The sequence below is a fragment of the Mus caroli genome, chromosome 14, assembly GCF_900094665.2.
Source record: "Mus caroli chromosome 14, CAROLI_EIJ_v1.1, whole genome shotgun sequence".
Taxonomy (NCBI): Eukaryota; Metazoa; Chordata; class Mammalia; order Rodentia; family Muridae; genus Mus; species Mus caroli.
The window spans coordinates 47,959,001-47,978,489 of NC_034583.1; the positions used below are offsets into that span (position 1 = coordinate 47,959,001).

The following is a 19,489-nucleotide window of genomic DNA, read 5'->3' on the forward strand; positions in this document are numbered from 1 at the left end:
TGCTTCCTACAGCATTGCTATGGACGCATACAGTCTAAAAGCTATCTACCCAAAGCTACATACACGATCTACTTAAATGTTGCCATCCCAGTGACTTCTTCCCGATTTTCTCAAGAGGAAGTGAGTATTTGCTTCCAAGTTTTCAAAGCGTTTATTAAGTCCCACGCATGTAGAGGTAGCTGTCCCAGGAAGAGGAAAACTCCCAAGAGGCAGTTTCTCCTTCCACCCCATGTGGGCTAGGATCAGCAGGTTTGCTCAGCAAGTGCCTTTCCCCTCAAACATTTTGCATCCTTTCTTGCTACCAGAGTACCACTCTCCATATACCATTAAATTTTAAATCCCAACTACAGGGTAATAATGCATTTTCAGATTGGGGCACATTCATTAGTAAATACCACACCTGTGCTTAAACTGGTGTCATTCATTCATTAAACACTAAGGACTTGCTAGCAAACAAACATAAATCACTATGTAATGGATAAGTTCTTACATTGTTGGGGCTGGCATTTTCTTTTCCCTGTTGTGACACTGGGGATTAAGCCTCAGCTGAGGCAAACCCACCACCACTGAGTGAAAGACTACATCCCTGCCATCGTGATGGGGCTTTATTTTTTTTCCAGCAAGGTCTTATGTGACTCCTCTCAGACATCAGGAATCTGAGAACCACTGTGAGTTTTATGAACTTTGAATTTTGTGATCTACCTGCTTCACCACACCTAGCTGGCCTGGTATTGAGATGGGACAAAAATGAACACGATACATACATTTAAGAAAAAATTGGTATGACAAATCCCTTTTCAGAAATTGAATATATACAACTTTTATAGATAAAGCAGGTAATAAATACAACTAATAACAATAAAATTGATACAATGTAACTTACACTTCCAGAGACCTGCCTGGTCCAAATCTTCCTTTGATGTATGGCAAACACCCATTATTTTGATTAAAGAAATAGATCTTATACAAATTGGAAGGTGTAATGATGGCTATTCAAACTGCTTATCTGGTTTGTAGAGGGCAGGGAGAGCTAGTGGCTTGCTCATGCTTAACAAACGTTTAACAATCCCTTCATACATCCCAGCACTCAGAGTTCAGCATGCTATTAGTTATAATGACAGTCTAGGCAATGGGACTCTACGAACACAAATAATCACATAAAGTTTGGCAAAGTCACTGTGTTGGACAAGTGAATATGAACATTTCAAGTTTCCAAAAGTAACGGATATTAGCTGAATGGGTTATTTGAGCCCAAGATACTCTAATTATCGCCCTAACAAAGAGCTAAAATAAGCTACTTTACATCTTTATTGATATTAACCTTTCTACAACTGATTCAGACAATTTCCTTTAGAAAATGTCTATAATTGAATACAAAAAGTGAAGGCACGAAAATTCAAATACATTATTCAGAGTTATGATTAATACTGTACTCAAAGATGACATCATAAAATTTAACCAAAGTCTTACAGCCTCACTAGGTCCAAACACACAGTCAACAGCCAGCCATACATAGACCACTGAACAGTGCAGTCTAGCAGGCTTCCTTCATCCAGTTACCTGTTCACAAGTCATTGTGCCAGCAGTGTCTTCTTTCAAGAACCTTACCCTCTCTGACCTGAGAGAGAGTAGCTACCACTGCTTCTTCCTGTGCTACTACATGGTAAACTCTTTCTATGGTATTTGTTCTTTTCAACTACAATACATACAGCCATGGGAATCCCTGGGAAAGCAGACCCAACGACCCCATAGAGTTGGACCAAGTACTGCCAAACTGAAGGACATAGCACAGCACCTGTAGGGAGTAAGTTTTGAATTAAGAGTATCAGATATTGCTAAAGTACTGAACATAAATTATAAAAACATAAGGACCAACTTGTGACAGGTTGTCTTTATATTCTCTCACTCCAATATTCCAAAGCAACTCACATTATGATAACTGTAGCTTCCAATAACCTATGGGTACTACATTAAGAAGTATCAAAACGGGTATGAAACCTAAGGCTGAGTTTACTTCAGCTCTATTCCTGTGGCACCATTAAAAATAAATCATACACATTTTATTTAAGACAGAAATTAAGAATATCGATACATGTCATTTTCTAGAATTTTGTAATTTTCTTCTGATTTTTAGAAAACCAAAAAGGCTCCAAGTAGGTATTGACATGTGACACAGTAAGAGTGAAGCTTCAATGTGAATTTCAACGGTGAGTACTATGTACTATGTACAAAGGTAAACACCAGGAAGATACACTCTAGTGTCAATGTCTTACTGTTAAGTAAGTAGCTTGGAGTAGGGAGTAAAAGCATGTTTGGAATCAGATTTCAATCTTCTTCATGATGGCAAACATGGCGTTTATGCCATTTACTTTTTAAAATGTGTCATCAGAAAAAGGATACAGCTCTAAGAACACTTGCCTATACATGGAGGGCCAAGGCTATTCCCAGAGCCCCTCCACACTTTACTGAACTCTTACGTCTAAAAGTAAAGAACTGAGTTTTGGGGGAAAAAAAGTCAACTACTTTAGTACAACAGGACTCAATCGTTTCTTAAATAAAGAAAACTATGTACAGTTTACTGTGTCATGCAATTCCGTACCTGTATGAGATTTAGAAAAGGATCTTAGTCTATATGGCAATAACCCATTTAGAAACAGGTTCATTGGTTAATCATCTTCATGTAGGAGAGGCCTTTATCTTATGCCTGCGATTCAAAAAGGATTCATCTGACTTCTGGACAGACAAAAGATAGAGGAAGCAAGCATCTGTTCACAGCCCAGGCCTGGTGGTGGTGGTGCACACCTTTACTCCCAGCACAAAAGAAGTGGAAACAGGGGTAGTAGATCTCTGAGTTAAAGGCCACTCTATTCTACAGAGTACGTTCCAGGATTGTCATGGCTACAAGGAAAAACCGTGGCTTGAAAACAACACACACACACACACACACACACACACACACACACACACACACCGTGACTGGAGATATAGCTCAGAGTTCCTTAAGTGCTGGCTGCTTCTTAAGAGGACCTGAGTTCAGGTTCCAGCACCCATGTGGTAGCTTACGACAATCTGTACCTCTAGTTCCTCCTGACCACAAGAGACATCAGACATGATGCAAAGACAAACACTCAAATTCATCATTAAAAAAAAAAAGGCTAATAATACAGTAAAGAAGACATTCTTGATCCTAGGTAGAAGAAATCATCACAGAGTCAAACCCTATTTTCCTTGGGAGGAGGAGGGGGCAGGGTCACCAGACACTTCCAACAATTTCATCTTCCTGAAGAAAATTCTGAAACACTAAAACTTCTATGTAAAGCATGAGCAAGTTTATTTTTGTTTTTTTCTTTATTTTCAAACAGTGTCTCACTATGTAGCCCAGGATGGTCTTCCCTCCAGAGCTGGGTATCCACAACTGAAGAGCTTGATTTTTGAAACAAATTATTATCAACCTAATAACAATGGGTTCTCATTATAAACCAATTTAAACATGTAATATACTGCATAATTTTGAATTAACTTTAAACAGAAATGTGTTTAGAATATATCTTTCTTGGTCTCAAAAATATTTTCCTCTTGAGCTTTGGTGAGTACTACTTTCTAACCTGACTAATGACAAGGCTTGAAACCAAGGAAAGATTGTTTAGTATAAAGACCATAGAAAATATGACGATCAAAGTCAACCCGTTACTAACACAGCAAATGCTATTGTTTTAGGCATCATTTACCATGGTGTAAGCACAGATTACAATTGTTTCCCAGTACCTCTTCTCCAGGGACCCCAAATACACCAACCCTAGCTGAGCTGTTAAGTGGTTTCATTACTATCACTAACACTAACACAGACGAGAATAAAGTGAAATTTTTAAATGCGATTTTCAAAATGTTCTCATTTAGGTTTGTACACATGTGCAGAGGACATGTGTATAGAAAAGAACTACTAAGATGCTGCTGTTCACCTGCCCACCCAAGCATGGCTAACCACCAAGCTCATGGAAGATAGCTGTTGTTAGCTCCCTACAAAATGAACTTTTCTCCATCTCTTCGTTTGCATTAGGAAGGTTTGTGAACACAATGCAACAGACGGTGAGAAAAGTGTAATAAGCATGTTAATCTAACACAAAGCAACTCAGGATCCTGTACAGTTCCTAACTGGAACAGTCCATGAGGCAGGTACTTGTTAACTGTCACAGGCTAAACATACTTAGGGGAGTCATTCGGGGTGCAATGGACAGGAATCGTAAACAGCCTACAATAAACTGGGACATTAAGCTATAACCAAAAAGTGAATTTTTAGATGGTGCCAGGGATTTAATCCAGGGACAGGTGCATGTGCCATGTACTCTCCCAGTCAGCCCTGTACCTCTTCTGTCCATGTGTGGTCTTCAAAGCACTGGCATCAATATCACATGACAACTTGGTAGAAAGCAATGTTCATTGTTTCTGGTTTCACTAAAAATAAAAATCTGCATGCAGTGGAAAGAACAGAATTTGTATTGAAGGAGCCTCACAGAGATTCTAGACTTGTCTGGAAGTCTGAAAAATACTGACTTAAAGGGACAATCATTGCTGCTCTCCCACATAGGACCCAATTTTTCCACAGATTTATCTTTTTACAAAGAAGTATATTTTTATGTACGTGCTTTGTCTGTGTACCACCTACAGCCCACTGCTCACAGAGGCCAAAAAGGCATCAGATCCCCTGGAACTGGAGTTACAGTTGCCTATGAGCTGTTAAGGTGGGTCATCCGGTAAGGGCAGCCAGTGCTCTTAATGCCTTAGCCATCTTCCCAGCACCTGTCTGGTTAAGAAAACATCCTGTGTAAACAATTATTTCCATGATCATTTTTATTCTGCAAAATTGTTAGGTCTAAAATTATATGTATACAATACTCAAACCTAGGTATGTGCAAAATTTTCTAACCGGTTCAAAGAATTAGCAGAAGTTAAGTAAATTCCAGGCAAATTATTAGTAATGCTAGGACCAAAAAGTTCAGAAACTGCTGATTCAAGAAGGAGCTGAGATTCAGTCTAATATGTCTGATCCATAAACATATCTGCTAACATGTAAGTCTAAAAGAACCTGTGAAAAAAACTAATAATTGAAAATACCCAGGAAAAAAAATGAGCTGTAATTACTGACAAAATACATACAACAGAAGTTTTATGTATTTTGCGGGAGATTACATAACTTTAAAAACTCAATTATTTACAAAGACATAAGAAAATTAAGATATAGGTAACATGAAAAACAAAGTTAATAGGCATAGACTTACATAGTTCTTTGAAAACCCAGAAACATGAAAACCTTATTTAGCCTGGTTGACTGATAAATATAAGTCTTTTTTCATAAAAGAGGCTAGAGCACAGATTATTAAACCCGTACCACAAAAACATGGAACATAATGATGTGGCTTTAAGTTTTGACACTAATGCATGTATGCACCTTACATGATATAATCAATACATAATTTTGTGTGACTTTGGTCTTTCACAATATGACCAGAAAAATTTTGTTAACATTATTAAAATTGCTCAATATGCAACTTTTACTAAATTTAAGAAAGAGCTCAATGCCGGGCGTGGTGGCACACGCCTTTAATCCCAGCACTCGGGAGGCAGAGGCAGGCAGATTTCTGAGTTCGAGGCCAGCCTGGTCTACAAAGTGAGTTCCAGGACAGCCAAGGCTATACAGAGAAACCCTGTCTCGAAAAACCAAACCAAAAAAAAAAAAAAAAAAAAAGAGCTCAATAAGCAAATTTTACATACTTTAAGAAAGGGCTCTATACATTTTCCTACTGACTGAATTTTAAAATATAGGAAAATGAACAAGAGATTTTTTCAAATTAAGTGTGCTTGAACTTAATTCTACCCAACTCTTTAACATTGGATCTGAAACTCTCATAGGAACTGAAGTAGTTAATGGTCTACATGATAAAGCACTACTGTAAACATTAAGTAGCCTTTAGCTTGTTTTTTAATAAGGTCTCATAAGATAAATACCTCTTATTTAGTATGTATGAGTATACTGCCTGCATATATGTCTGTGTACCTGGTAGAGCCGGTGACTACAGAGGGCAGAAATGGATCCTCTTGAACTAGAGTTAAATACAGTTATAATCAGCCTGATGTGGGGGATTTGAACCAGTCCTCTCTGAGAGTAGGCAATGAAAGTCTTAAGCACTGATCTATCTCCTGAGCCCCAGGAGTTGTCTTTTAAAATAAAATAGAAAGGCACACTGATAAACAACTCTGATTTAGTCATCTTTAATTGACAAAATATCTCTTGCAGAGAGGAGAGCAGAAGCAACAATGGCTAATTCAAACCATTCAAGAATATGCTTGAAGGGACCTACTTTCAATGTGAATTTATAGCTCAATACTGGCTATACTGAAAATTTCAGTAACGTGGACCTGGAAATAGGTTGTTTCTGTTATTCACTAGGAAAACAAAATATAAAACAATAGAGCATTAACTTAACCAAGTCATTAAACGCAAAACAATTAAAAAAAAACTTTTTGAGGTATTTATAATCTAGAAATAGTTTTACCGAAAAGTCAACAGTTCCTGGAGTTTAAGAGTCTTTATTCACAGTTTAAGGCATTATTTTATTTATTTATTTGATGTTTTTGTGGGGAGACAAGAGTTTCTCTGTGCAGCTCTGGCTGTTCTGGAACTTGCTCTGTAGATCAGGCTTGGCCCCAACCTCAGATCTGTCTGTCTCTGCCTCCCTGGGATTAAAGGTTTGCTCTAACAATGCCCAGATGAAGTTTAATGACTATTTAGTAATATACAAACCACCACAACAAAAAAATATTATGCTTGTGTCACACAGAAAGTGTGTTGATGATACATAAAACAATTTCCAACTTCTGTAAACATAAAAGAAATTCATACTGGGATACATTTTATTTGACATACAAATTAATATACTCTATGAAGTTGGATTTAAAATGTTTATAGTTTTAGGAGCTGTATGTAAAAAGTTAGCTACATCTATTTGTTTCCCTCCACCCCACCCTCCCAAAAAGAAGAAGCTTTACCTATATATTTAGCTAGAAAGTAACATTTGTAACTCAAGAGACAAATACCCACTGCTTTCCCCTTTCCATCAGTGGTACTAGAGAATGAATCCAGGGCCTTATTGGAGCAACCCTGACCCTGACAGACCCAGCATGGCCTTTTCTTATCCTGTTACTCTGGCTGATTGGGATCAGCAAAATAGTTGATACTGGCCTTCAATTTAAAATAGTCTCTTGTCTCAGTCTCCAGAGAGCCAGGATTACAGTTATGTGCATCCTATTTGACAGAATTTGGGATTTTGGAAAAAAAAAATTAAGGTTTTAGTTCTCTTAGTGGTGGTACTTGGGGGTTTTCGTCTTATGTCCCCACACAGTCAGAGAATAGTTGGCAGAGATGGTTCTCTCCTTCCACCACGTGGATTCTAGTGCTTGAATCTAGTGGCTGATACTCAAGCCATGAGACTTCTATTCAATGAGCCACCCTGTCAACGTTAAGGTTATATGTGGGTTATCTTTGAGGCCTTAACACAATTACTATACACACAACATTTAACTATCACTTGAATCTTCAGGAAGCTGCCTCAATTTACCCTATAAGGACATATTCCACATATTTGACAGAGTTTCGTATATCCCAAACTGGCCTTTTATAACCAGCTATGGAGCTAAGGGTTGTTAGAACACAGTTCAAGAGTGGAGTCATGTGAGAATTCTGACTGCTTTTGAGAAAATCCCCCCCCCCAAAAAAACCAAGATAAGAATATTGTAACCATATTTTCTTTAAAAACACAAAATTTTTCTTGGAATGTGCTTTCATCCCCCCTAGGTGCAGGAGACAGGAATGACTTCAAGATTATCTACCACAGCTGGTCATTGCTGTTTGTTATAGTCCTCTACAGAAAAGCACGTTTTGGCAAGTGTAGCTTGTCTGCAGCTTCTCCATGTGCCTATACACTTTACTCATGTGACTCTTCAGAACCCTCTGAGTATAAACTGTCTGATGCACTGAACAAAGCTGGCACTGTGTGATTTTTGTGGACTTCATTCAGCTCCATTTCCTAGGTCCCAAAGCATCTAGAGCAGTAACAAAGGATTAAGAGCTTTTAGTTTTGGCTAGTACTGTCTGATTCTGAACTTCAATTCATTTAAAGTTTAACCACATATTTGATCATAGTTTTCATAAAATTTCATTCATTTGAATAACACATTTGCATTCCTTCCCTCATTCATAATCTATGTTGTAACTGTTAGTGTGCTGTTATTAGCCATTCACAGTGATACTTAATAGAAGATTTACATATAAATACCAAGATACTATAGTATTCAACAAGTATTTCTGAATAAACTTTTAAGTTATAATTTAGTGTTTGGTAAACAAGAGCCAAAGACTTGTCCTAGTCCATAAATCCTATCGCTATTAAATGTCAATCACAGCTAAGATGATCCCCCAGATGTAATGACATTTCTAAAACAAATATTTGTTATTTCACTGAATGGTACTGAACATAGATTTCTAGAAATGCCCACAAATGTCAGAATAGGTGAAAATTTACAAAATACAGATAATCCAAGGTTTTGCCTTAAAAACAAACAAAAAAACCCACATCTGACAGGAAGAAAAAAAAATCAATTTGTTGACTTAGAAAATAAAACCAGGAAATTCCAATAAAACAATTATAAAATTAGATTTTTCTTTATTATATGATTATTAACTACAATTAGCACGAGCATTCTGAATTCTTCAAGATTTTAAAATTGATTATTTCAAGACAGGAAAAGAAATAAGACTGTAGTACTATTATAAGAATAAAATTATGGCATGTTAACTTCTGTAGGAATTATAATAGTACATAGGACAATGTCACACTAAATCAGAAAAGCCAGAACTATTATTTTTTACGAATTTTCCTACTATTAAGCAAATGATATTCAAATCATCTATGGAATGCTAATTAATGAAATTAAAAATCCTGAATAAAAGAACTGTGAAGTTAGAGAACTCACAAAGCCACTAAGAACTGAATAGCTAGACGGTCATGATGTTCCACTCCACTGTCCCTCAGAAGCTGACTTCTATCAGAGAAACCTTGGTAAGCACTGCAACGGGGTTTTCTTGATGTAGAAAAGGCTGTGTAGACTCTTGTCTTGGAGCTAGAGCTGAGCCTGGACACTAGGCTCTGAGGAGATTAGGGTCACTCAGTGTTCTTAAATAACAACACAATCATCACAGCCTTGGACAAAGGCAGCTTGGTATAAACAAAAAAGATTGAGCTTCTCCAAATCTTAATTCAGGACTAAATCAAAAACACTGGTGAAAACTGCTGCTGAAGGATTGGACTGGAAAGACAGTTGAAAATGTTTTGTTTTTGTTTTTAAATCACTTAAAGTTGAATTTAAGAACTCATTCCCAAAATAATGTAACAAGTTAAAACAAAGTGCACTCCCCCCATCAGCTTATACTCTTGACACATATGTAATGGGAATTAGACTGCCTCTTATTTTTAAATCTCAAAATCATTTAAGTAATTACTAAAAACAAAGTTTCTGAATATTCCAAGTTTTTAGAAAATATATCCACCCTGCTGCTGCACATAAAAGGAGTAGAAACACATAATGATAAAATAAAAGATTTTGTACCAAAGATTACATCTCAATCATGTTTTATAATCAATTGCTTTTATGTAAGACTTCTGATTGACTGAAGACATCTTTCCAAATTATAGCTTATTCCCCAAAAGCCAGGTAGAAAAACATAAACAAAATCTACCGCAATGTGTGCTGCTCTTCAGAGAGGTATTCTGTAAGAGGACGATGTATGAATACATGGAAATGTTAGGAGAGAAACCACCTGCCACGACCATGGGTTGGGCAACTGGATATTCAAATACGAGACCCCATATACTTATATAAATGTACACATATATACACACACACACATATTGAAATTTTAAATAAATAGAGAAGGAACATTACAATATGGCATCACTTTCTCTCAAGAACCAAAAAGGGAAGTTCAAAACTGTATTTCCAAGAAGGATCTGTCACAGACCTTACAAGGCTGAGGAAAAAGGGGGAATGTGCATTTGGACGGATATTCCTCAAAAATGAACAGTACTAACATCACATGGGGTTTACTGGACAGACGTAACAAAATGGAAATATTCCAATACATCAGTTACACTACCTTCTAAAACATTTATGGAAAACAACAGGAAATGCTAAGTGGCTGACCTAGTATTTAGGAATAAGAGGCCACACCTTCCTTTCACTGCCAACACTCTGTCGGTATGGTTGGTTGGGATAAAGCTTAACACTAACTCTTAAAGTGATAACTGGGGGAAATGTAAATGAATGATGGCAAAAGATTAAAACCAGGAGTTATTTTATAAGCAAAAGAGATTTACTTTCAAACATTTTTTTTTAAGATTCAAAAGGTTTATTTGGAAAAATCAGCACAGAACAAAGATAGCCTCAATAACTTTTCTCAGAATATATGAATAGTGAGACTCTATATGAAATGTAAGCAACAACTCTAACTTACACAGGATCTATGGTTTATACAGTCTCAACCCCCATGCCTCCCACCCACTAGTATACTACAGTATGTATCCCTTATTGACATCAGCTTTCACTAACAGTCTGACTTAAGGGCTACAGGAACAAACAGAAAAGCAAAGTCATCTTCACGTTTAAATAGGTAGGATTAGCTAAAGCAACCATAGCAAGTTTTGTAAGGTCATGAGGGAATACCACTAAGAACATTTTAAATTAGGCAAAATCGTTTCTTTATTGAGATTAAGTAACTACACAGACTTAATAATAATGCCACATAGCTATCGTTAGCTAAGGTCACAAACACTTTTCAACATTCACAATGATGGGCATCTTTTTCACCAAGCTAATCTACAAAGCTTATGAATAAAGAAAATACAAAAAAACCCTCAAGTTTTACAAAAGAAAAACTTTAGTCTACATACATTAACAGTAAAACCATTTCTCCCAAGTAACAGACATGGTGTAAAGGCATACCATTGAATGTTTCTCTAAACAGTCAGGAATGAACCATTACTTAATATCTCCGACGCTTATTAGGGCCTTCAAAATTGCCCCCTTGACTCCCTCTACCAAAGCCACCAGGACCACCACTTACAGGCCCTACACCGCTCATTGGTGCCTGGGTAGTTTCAGAACCTGTTCTATTTCCCATGGGTGAACCCATCTGGGAAGGAGGTCCTTGGGGAAACCTATCATTGTGCTATAGTCACATATAATAAAGTCCATTTGGAACACGCCAAAATAAAAGTGACAAGAAAAATTGGCAAAATCCCAAGTGGTGGTGTCAGGAAGTTCAGCAGAAAGTCCAGCAGAGTCAGGATCAAACATAGAAGGAAGAAAGGAGCAAGTTAATTAGTTCCTGTTTTTAAAAATGGTAGTAGTAGCAATAATAATAATAATAATAAGCAGCATCTGAAGATTTACAAATTGCAAATGCTATGCTCCATTTCATGGAAAGAACTGATTCTGACATAAGCAAATGCCTCCTTATGCCAAATCAGCCTAGAACACCACTCTGATCCCTTTTTAAAAAGTTTACACTGCATGAACCGAGGATGGAAAGTAAAAAATAATGTATTTTGTTCCGAGTTGGAGTCTCTATCTACTCAGCCCAGGCTGGCCTCTAACTCAGGGCTCTTCTGTCTCTGCGTTTGCCCCCAGGTGCTGGGACTATAATATAAACATGTCTCATCAGGCCTGGTAAGAAAGAAACTTTTTAAAAAGAAATCAGAGATGTACACTGAGGAGCTGCATCATACTGTTTTAAAAGTAAACATTCTACAAACTCAATGATCAATGCTTTTAAGAAACAAAGCATTAAGAAACAACACAAAACTCAGGGATTTAATATGGAGACACATGAAGTGCTCCTTTAAAGGCTAGTTGTAATAAAACAGAATGTTTTAAGAATCATTTTAATAATATGAATAACTAAAAGCACATTAAATATCTGAGTCATTTATTCTTTGAAACTTTACAAAGGTCAATCTTAAGAAGTATAAATGCATAAATAAGGGAAAAAAAAACCCTAAGAATGACATTTAAATTAAATTTACAATTTTAGGAAAGTGTATAGGAATACAGCCAATAATGTCTATGTTACTGCTAATGATTAAATGCGGAAGAGAAATTGAACCAACATACTTCAAGTTTCAGGGATTACACTATATAAATGCTGCCTCTCTTAAAGGCGCAAAGGCACTGACCACTTAATGTGCCATCTCTCTGTCCTGGATACTGTGACCCTGCCTCTCTACCTCCTTAAACAATAGATTTGAAAATGATATCAAGACCAGTGTATTACTCTTCAGTTCTACAATGAACGATGCCTTCCTTTTAATCTCTCTCTGATCCCCATGGGTGTAAAAAGGATGGCCCGTCTACATTAACTGCCAGTGCATTTCCTCCTTAGCCATCGGTAGACTGCTAACCTTTAGGATGGTAATCCCAAAACCAAGCAGCCTTTGTGAAATCTGGTCACCAATTTTCTTTTTCAGAACTTTAAACAACCATCACCTGAGGAAGAAATGAGTTCTACTAGAAAGCGTCAGACACAGGTGGCAAGAGTCATCTGTCCAGCTAACTGGTATGTAAAGATGACAGACGTTACAACAGAGAAAATCAATCTTTACGTTTTAGCCACACAAAGGTATCTTCACACTCCTGGATCAAAAATTTGTACATATTAAATTTAGTAATAAAAGCCATCAGCAGTCATACTAAACATACAACTGTAAACCTTTAAAATGTTTTGAAAAACTAAAATTTTATCAACTTTTTGTCAACAAAGAGAAATGGTTTGAAATAAATCATTACAAGGAGATGTGTCAAAACTAAAGCTTGGTTTTTTTCCACACACAGTAGAGTTCTGTTTCTAGGGTAAATAGTCTACACAGAAAAAGCGCAATCATAAACATTTAGCCTTGCATCCATTCACTGGCGGACAGGAGTTAAACGCACTGCAGAGAACTGTAGTGAGACATGCGCTCTATTGAGGAAGAAGAATAAGTGGTGATGGCAATACTAAGACACTTTAAAATTGTCTCTAATAAATTGAAATTTAACAAAGTCGCTTCCTCTTCACTGGCTGTACATTCATACTACCAAAAGTAATGATACCACGTTATATTAAGTGTGAAGTTATCTTTGAGGCAGCAAAGTGCTTATTTACAAAATATAACCAAAAAAATTTTAGTGATACGTTACCACTGCGCCATTATCTGGTATCATTGGAGTTCCCATATTTGCAGCTCCTTCTGGTCCCATGGCAGGACCAGGACCCATTGGTGGGCCAGGTATAGTTCCTCTGTTGTTCATATTCATACCCATCATTGGAGGAGGACCTTGGGTACCAGCAGGTGCTGGGCTAAATGCATCTATGCAAAACAATCTACACTTAGAGCTGTCCTATCTTAGTTCAGTGAACATTAAAAACTGTACAATTCATTCAAATCTATACACAAGATTATCATCAAAATAACTTTCCTTCCTTAACTAACCATCAACAATAAACATCATATACACAGTAAAATTCTCATTACTAAAACAAGCCTACATGGCCATGTCAATTTTTTAGAGCCATTGGAACTATCATATTAAAAGTTTCAAAAATCAGTAATATTAGGTGTAGCTTATAATTAAAGAAAATGACCCTGAATAATTTTACATTCTATGAGCTTTAATAAACAGTAAAGGTTTGTCACTAAAAAACACAACTTGTTTTCCCTTAAAGTCAGAGCTAATAAAAATATTAGCATATAAAAAATAATAAATATTAAGGAAAATTACTCTAGATAATCACACAAAGACAGCTGTAAACTAATCACTTGGCTTTATATAAGTACTAAATACTTTAAAAACGTATCAAAGAATGGTTTTCAATTTTATATTAAAATATATAATCTAAAACAAAAAGCCCAAAACACTAGGATGAAACTATGTTTTAAAACACTGTTCATGCAAACAGATAAAATGATTATGTGCCTACTTCTAACAAGGACAACTTTAGACAGGGAGACAATGATGCTTCTAATTTGGCCATCAAGATATGCACCTGTTTCATATCACAGTGTTGTCTGAGCTGTCCTGTAACATATATGGTAGTCTCAAGTAAAACATTTCAAAGGAATTGATTATTTAAAAAGTATATGTACCTTTCAATCATAAAAATTCAAACTCAAAACTGATGCCAATTTAGAGATCTCTTCTACATTATATAGGCCAGTTTTCAAATAGTCAGAATTGAACTTCTTAAATACACATATAAAACACTGGTGTATTTAAGTCCATGGAACAATGACGACTGCAGCTGAACACTCTACAGTGTCAAGGCTAAGGAGCAGCAAAAGGAAGTAGCACTCCTCAGGAGTCCATCACGGCCTTGCTGTGCTCTTACAACTCTAATTCCAGAAACAAGCAATGTCAAGGGAAGGAATAGTTTTCTTAATCCCAACTCATTCTATTTAAATAATCAGCACTTTAAGCTGAAAATGTCTACTTCCTCAATATTGAAGGCTATATATAATAGAGACAAAGATAATAGAGACAAAAGGTAGACGGTAACATCTACAAGCCCTCTTATCTTAGCTCAGCTTTCCTGAAAAGAAAAGTACTGTTTTCCCCTCACTGTTTTTAAAAGGAGAGTGACTGGGTGACAAGGTCTTGTTTGTAGCCTAGTGTGATTTGCTGTCAGCTGTCACATACTCCTGCCTAATGTATCTTCCATGACAGAACTATAGGTATGAGTTACCATGGCTCCCTTCTTTATAATAGTACATAACTTAGATAAAATACAAGTCAGAATATGTAAAATAATACCGGTACATACGTATCTGATATATACACTGGTATACATCAAAAAATGATGCTGCCATACTATCAATAGGTCATATGTGGTTGTGAATACAAAGCCTTGAGCACAACCACTAAGCTACAAATTCTAGCCCCATTTACAAAGCTTGATGTGCTACGACAGTTGTAACAATTCAACGGAATAAGGACTGCAATAAGCCATCAAGCTATAGTCTAACACTGAAGATTAAAGAGATGGACTAGACTTTAGGAGAATAACTACTAACAGATTATAATTTTCTAAGGAACAGTATAAAAGTCTAAATTTCTAAAGCATATTCTCCTCATAAAGTTTTTAATCCAATGAAAAAACATTTCCAGATCTATGTGCACTATCAGAAATTGCTTAAAAATTTACAATACGTTTGATACTGATATTAATGAAAATAATTATATCTGTCTTTGAAATTGTACTTAATTGTATCTTCCTCTAACTGCCCTGAAACTATATTTATTGTCTTATATACTACCTAAAAGTTACTATGAAAAAACTACAGAGCCACCTCCCCATTATATAAAATCTGCTTACACTAATGACCCCTGTGCCTGCGCACTAACTGCACAGTTGGGTCCACAGTCCCATGCTTCCTTGGCATACCATAAACGCTAGTCAGTACACCTTGGTGGCCAAGGAAAGTGACCAGAAGGACAGTAATAAACTATATTACCTGACTAAAATAACTGAAAGGACAAGAATTTTTAAGAGCTACTCACAGAAAATATTCATGAACACATTCCTTGTTTAAGTTTTATCTAATACTCTACATATTTTAAGAACATATGAGTTCGGTATATATTGTCTATTCTAATAGTGTAATTATTCAAACAGCGTGTACATCTGAATTATACAGACTTTAATTTCATGAGAAGTTTCGGTGGGACAATTTAATATAAAAGTGAAACATGTATCATTATTGGCAAATGATTAAAGTATGCCAGTTCAAATTTTAATGTTTTTAATAAGAACCATCATATGCAACATAGTTTCTCGTTGGGTCACAACACTATTTCACTATACAATGGTGAAAATTTTAATATAACTACCTTCATAACATCTTATTTCCTCAACAAGCCACTGAAGACTCTTGAAAAATACTTTCATACTAAATACTGTAACCAAAGAAAACATTTAAAATATTCTGTAATATAAATAAAAAGCCTAGACCTCAAAGAAAAACAACCAATAAACAAATTTAAAATAGAAATTTTAAAATCATTTGAAAATAACTCAAAAACTATCAGCATCAGAGGTAAAAGGAAACTTGATTTCTGCACTATGGCAGCAATGTATTTATATCTCACTATGATTAAACTTGTCTCGCCATGTAGAAAAACCTAGCTAAGAGGCTTCTTTCACTGATGATATCAAACCATATTTGAGTTGTAAAATATTCTTCCTATGATACACTTTTATTTCATTTTTAAAAAAGATATCACCTTTATAACTGTTTGCATGACTTAGTTTCTCAGCATATAGATACCAAAACCAGCATACAGTCCCCAAAAGAATTACAAGTAAGTTTTATAAGTCTTTTGCTTCAAATCCCTACCTCCCATGTTTATTGCTCCACGGGGACCCATATCACCCATTCTCATTTCCTGTTCTCTCTGTAAGTAAACAGAGTTGTCAGAGTCAACCTATCCATCTTATGATTTGACATTTCCCATCTAAAATCAAACAGAAAAGAGTGAGTTGGGATATCACTGTCCATTAAAAATTCTGAAATTTTCCAACAATATTTATTTAACAAGAATACGAGGAGAGAGGAAACAAAAAGTAAAAACAAAATTCAAAACAAAAACAACAACCACCACCACCACCAACCCTTCAAGCATCCAAAGCTAATACCCATTAAGTGCTTAGAATCTCCAGGTTACACTGGAAGACTAGATACCACATGACCCAAACTATGTTCCATCACTCGGTAAGGCTGCTACTCCAGAGACATTTGCCTAGACCTTGTATCAGAGAAAAACTGAGCATTAATAGTTAAGGTCAATTATATTTAACTTACAAGTTATTAAAGTCTTAAAAGTTACAGGCGGTTTTCATTATATAAAACAAACAAAGGAGTCTTGATTTTTATTTAACTAACCAGGTACAATTCCACCTATGGTCTACAGATACACCCTAACTCTTTCAGTAGACACAAGGAGTTATAAAAATTTTATGCAATATTGCTTCCCTTTAAATAAGCAGTTGTTTTACTTAAAACATAAATAAATTCTTTTTCATTTACCAAGTTCTGAAATGATGCATTGTAGAAGTTAATTATAACGCAAGAGGCGGGTTATATAAATTAAGAACTTTTGAAATTTCATTACAGCAGCTACTTCATAGGAATTGTTTACTATGACTTACTTCAAAATTAAACCAATGAAATCTGTGTGAAATCACTCAATAACAATGAAATGGCAACACTACCTGAACCAAGGTACTAAGTGTCCAAATCACGAAAAGCAATCAGACACAAAAGTATCAATGAATGTTTCAAGTCAATCCATAGCTGAATGAAACACAATTATTTTTGATAAAAGCAAATTTTAGTAAACTAAATAATATAACACTGAACACCATACAAAACCAAGGCCATAAAATGCTACAATGGAAGAATAAATGGCATTCATGAGTGACTGCTTTCAAAGACCTCTGCAGAGAGAGAGGTTTAATGGTAGAGAAGCTCTACCAAGCACAAAGTCCATGGCCAGATCCCCTGGCATAGGCATGAGGGGGGCAAAGTCTTGCCCACTTAGTCTAACGAAATATATATTTTAATAGAACATTAACAAAAGCAATGTATAATGAACAAAGTTATATTCCAAACAAAAGAAATGTTTCGTTGCATTATTTAGAAGATACAAACACAATACCTCCATAAAAGCTATTTTTCAACTTTCCTAGAAGGATGTTTTTTTGCCTTCTCATAAAATTTGCTTATTAATAGATACTATCATTAACATAAGAAAAGGTTAAGTCTAAAGCTGGCCATGGTGGAGCATGTCTTTCATCCCAGCACACCCAGGAGGCAGAGGGAAACAGGTATTTCTGTGAGGTGCAGGCAAGTCAGGTAGGGGTATATGAGATCCTGTTCTCAAAACGAAAAAAAGGAAGATCATAAGATCAAAATGATAACCAACCAAACATCATATGGCAAACACTTTAAACATGTTAATTATTAAATTTCCTTGGGTCTTCAGGCTGTTACTTTCCAGATACTTCTACTAAAATGCAAAGGAAACAAAGCTTTTAGCATGGTCATTTTATAACCTTGAAGAGACTCCAGAATACCATCTATCTACAACTTCGCAACCGTGTGCCATTAAGTTCTCTTAATGATGTTGGAGATAAAACTCAAGAGCTTCAAGAGGATAGGCAAGAGCTGAGCCTTTAATATGTTTTAAAATAGAAAAAAGGATAACATTTTCTTGACCATAATTATTTACTTTACAAAATTATTCTAGTGTAGGTTGAAAACATACAAACAGAAAAAACTGTAACCAACATCCCAACAGACTTTTAATAGGAAGCAGAAAAAAATGGATCATAGTTAAAAGCAACTGCTGCTCTTCCAGAGACCTAAGTTCAGTTCCCAGCACCCAGCACCTTATTGCCAACTCTAATTCCAGTACCAAGGAACCTGATGGGCTGGGGAGATGGCTCAGCAGTTAACTGACTGCTCCTCCACAGGACCTGAGTTCAATTCCCAGCAACCACATGGTGGTTCACAACCATCTGTAATGGGGTCTGAAGCACTCTTCTAGTGTGTGTCTGAAGACAGCGACAGGGTACTCATACAAATAAAAATAAATCCCCTTTTTAAAAAAAAAGGATCTGATGGACCCAAGCCTCCAAGATACCTACCTGCACATACATGGCATATACTCACAAAGACACCTATATTAAAAAAAAAGAAGAAACCTAAGACGAAATATAACTGTTTAATATCAGCTAGAGATGGGTCACAGCACTTAAAGAGCACTTACTGCTCTTGCAAAAAGATCGGGGTTTCATTTCTGAGCACACACCTGGGTGGCTCATAACAGCTAGGGAAACTAGAACCGTCTTCTGGTTCCTGTAGGTACCTGGACTTGTGTGATACAAATTAATTCATGCAGACTCATGTGCATGCACACAAACACACAGGATTCAAGATTTCCTTCCAATAAAATAAAACTACAACAAAAACTCAAATTTTAAAATAGAAATTCAAACCTGTTAGGCAGAACGACCTATGTGTTTTATGGCACATGGTGAACCAAGGTCAATGCTGGGCTTACTTCCTCAATCCCTTTCCAGTTTTTATTCTACCCCAGGAATAGGGATAGAATCTCACTGTTTAGACCTGACTATCCTAGAACTTGTTATGTACTCACATAAATCCTCCTGCTTCTGCTGCCTGAGTACCAGGATTACCACAGTGCAACACCATGCTTTTGAGACTTTGGCTGGCCTGGAACTTTCTATGTAACCTTGGCTGGCCTCAGACTCATAGGTATCAGACCACCTCTTCCTGAGTGCGTGTGACTAAAAGCACTCACCACCATGCCAAGACCAGCTTTT

At 36.2% G+C, this 19,489-nt stretch overlaps 1 protein-coding gene across 3 annotated transcripts in view; it reads right to left on the reverse strand.

The window, feature by feature from the left end:
• The window catches only part of Pspc1 (paraspeckle component 1), an 82,498-nt gene that overhangs the window by 15,649 nt on the left and 47,360 nt on the right, over window positions 1-19,489 (reverse strand). The window contains exons 7-9 of one of the 3 annotated variants that reach the window (XM_021181553.2): window positions 16,479-16,536; window positions 13,285-13,454; window positions 10,437-11,278 (exon numbers count right to left, since the gene is read on the reverse strand). The exons of the other annotated variants lie outside the window; for them this stretch is intronic. Of the exons in view, the coding sequence (XP_021037212.1) occupies window positions 11,093-11,278; window positions 13,285-13,454; window positions 16,479-16,536 (414 nt within the window). The 3' untranslated portion in view covers window positions 10,437-11,092. Of the gene's footprint in view, window positions 1-10,436; window positions 11,279-13,284; window positions 13,455-16,478; window positions 16,537-19,489 lie in introns of those variants that run through there. 3 annotated transcript variants of the gene reach the window in all.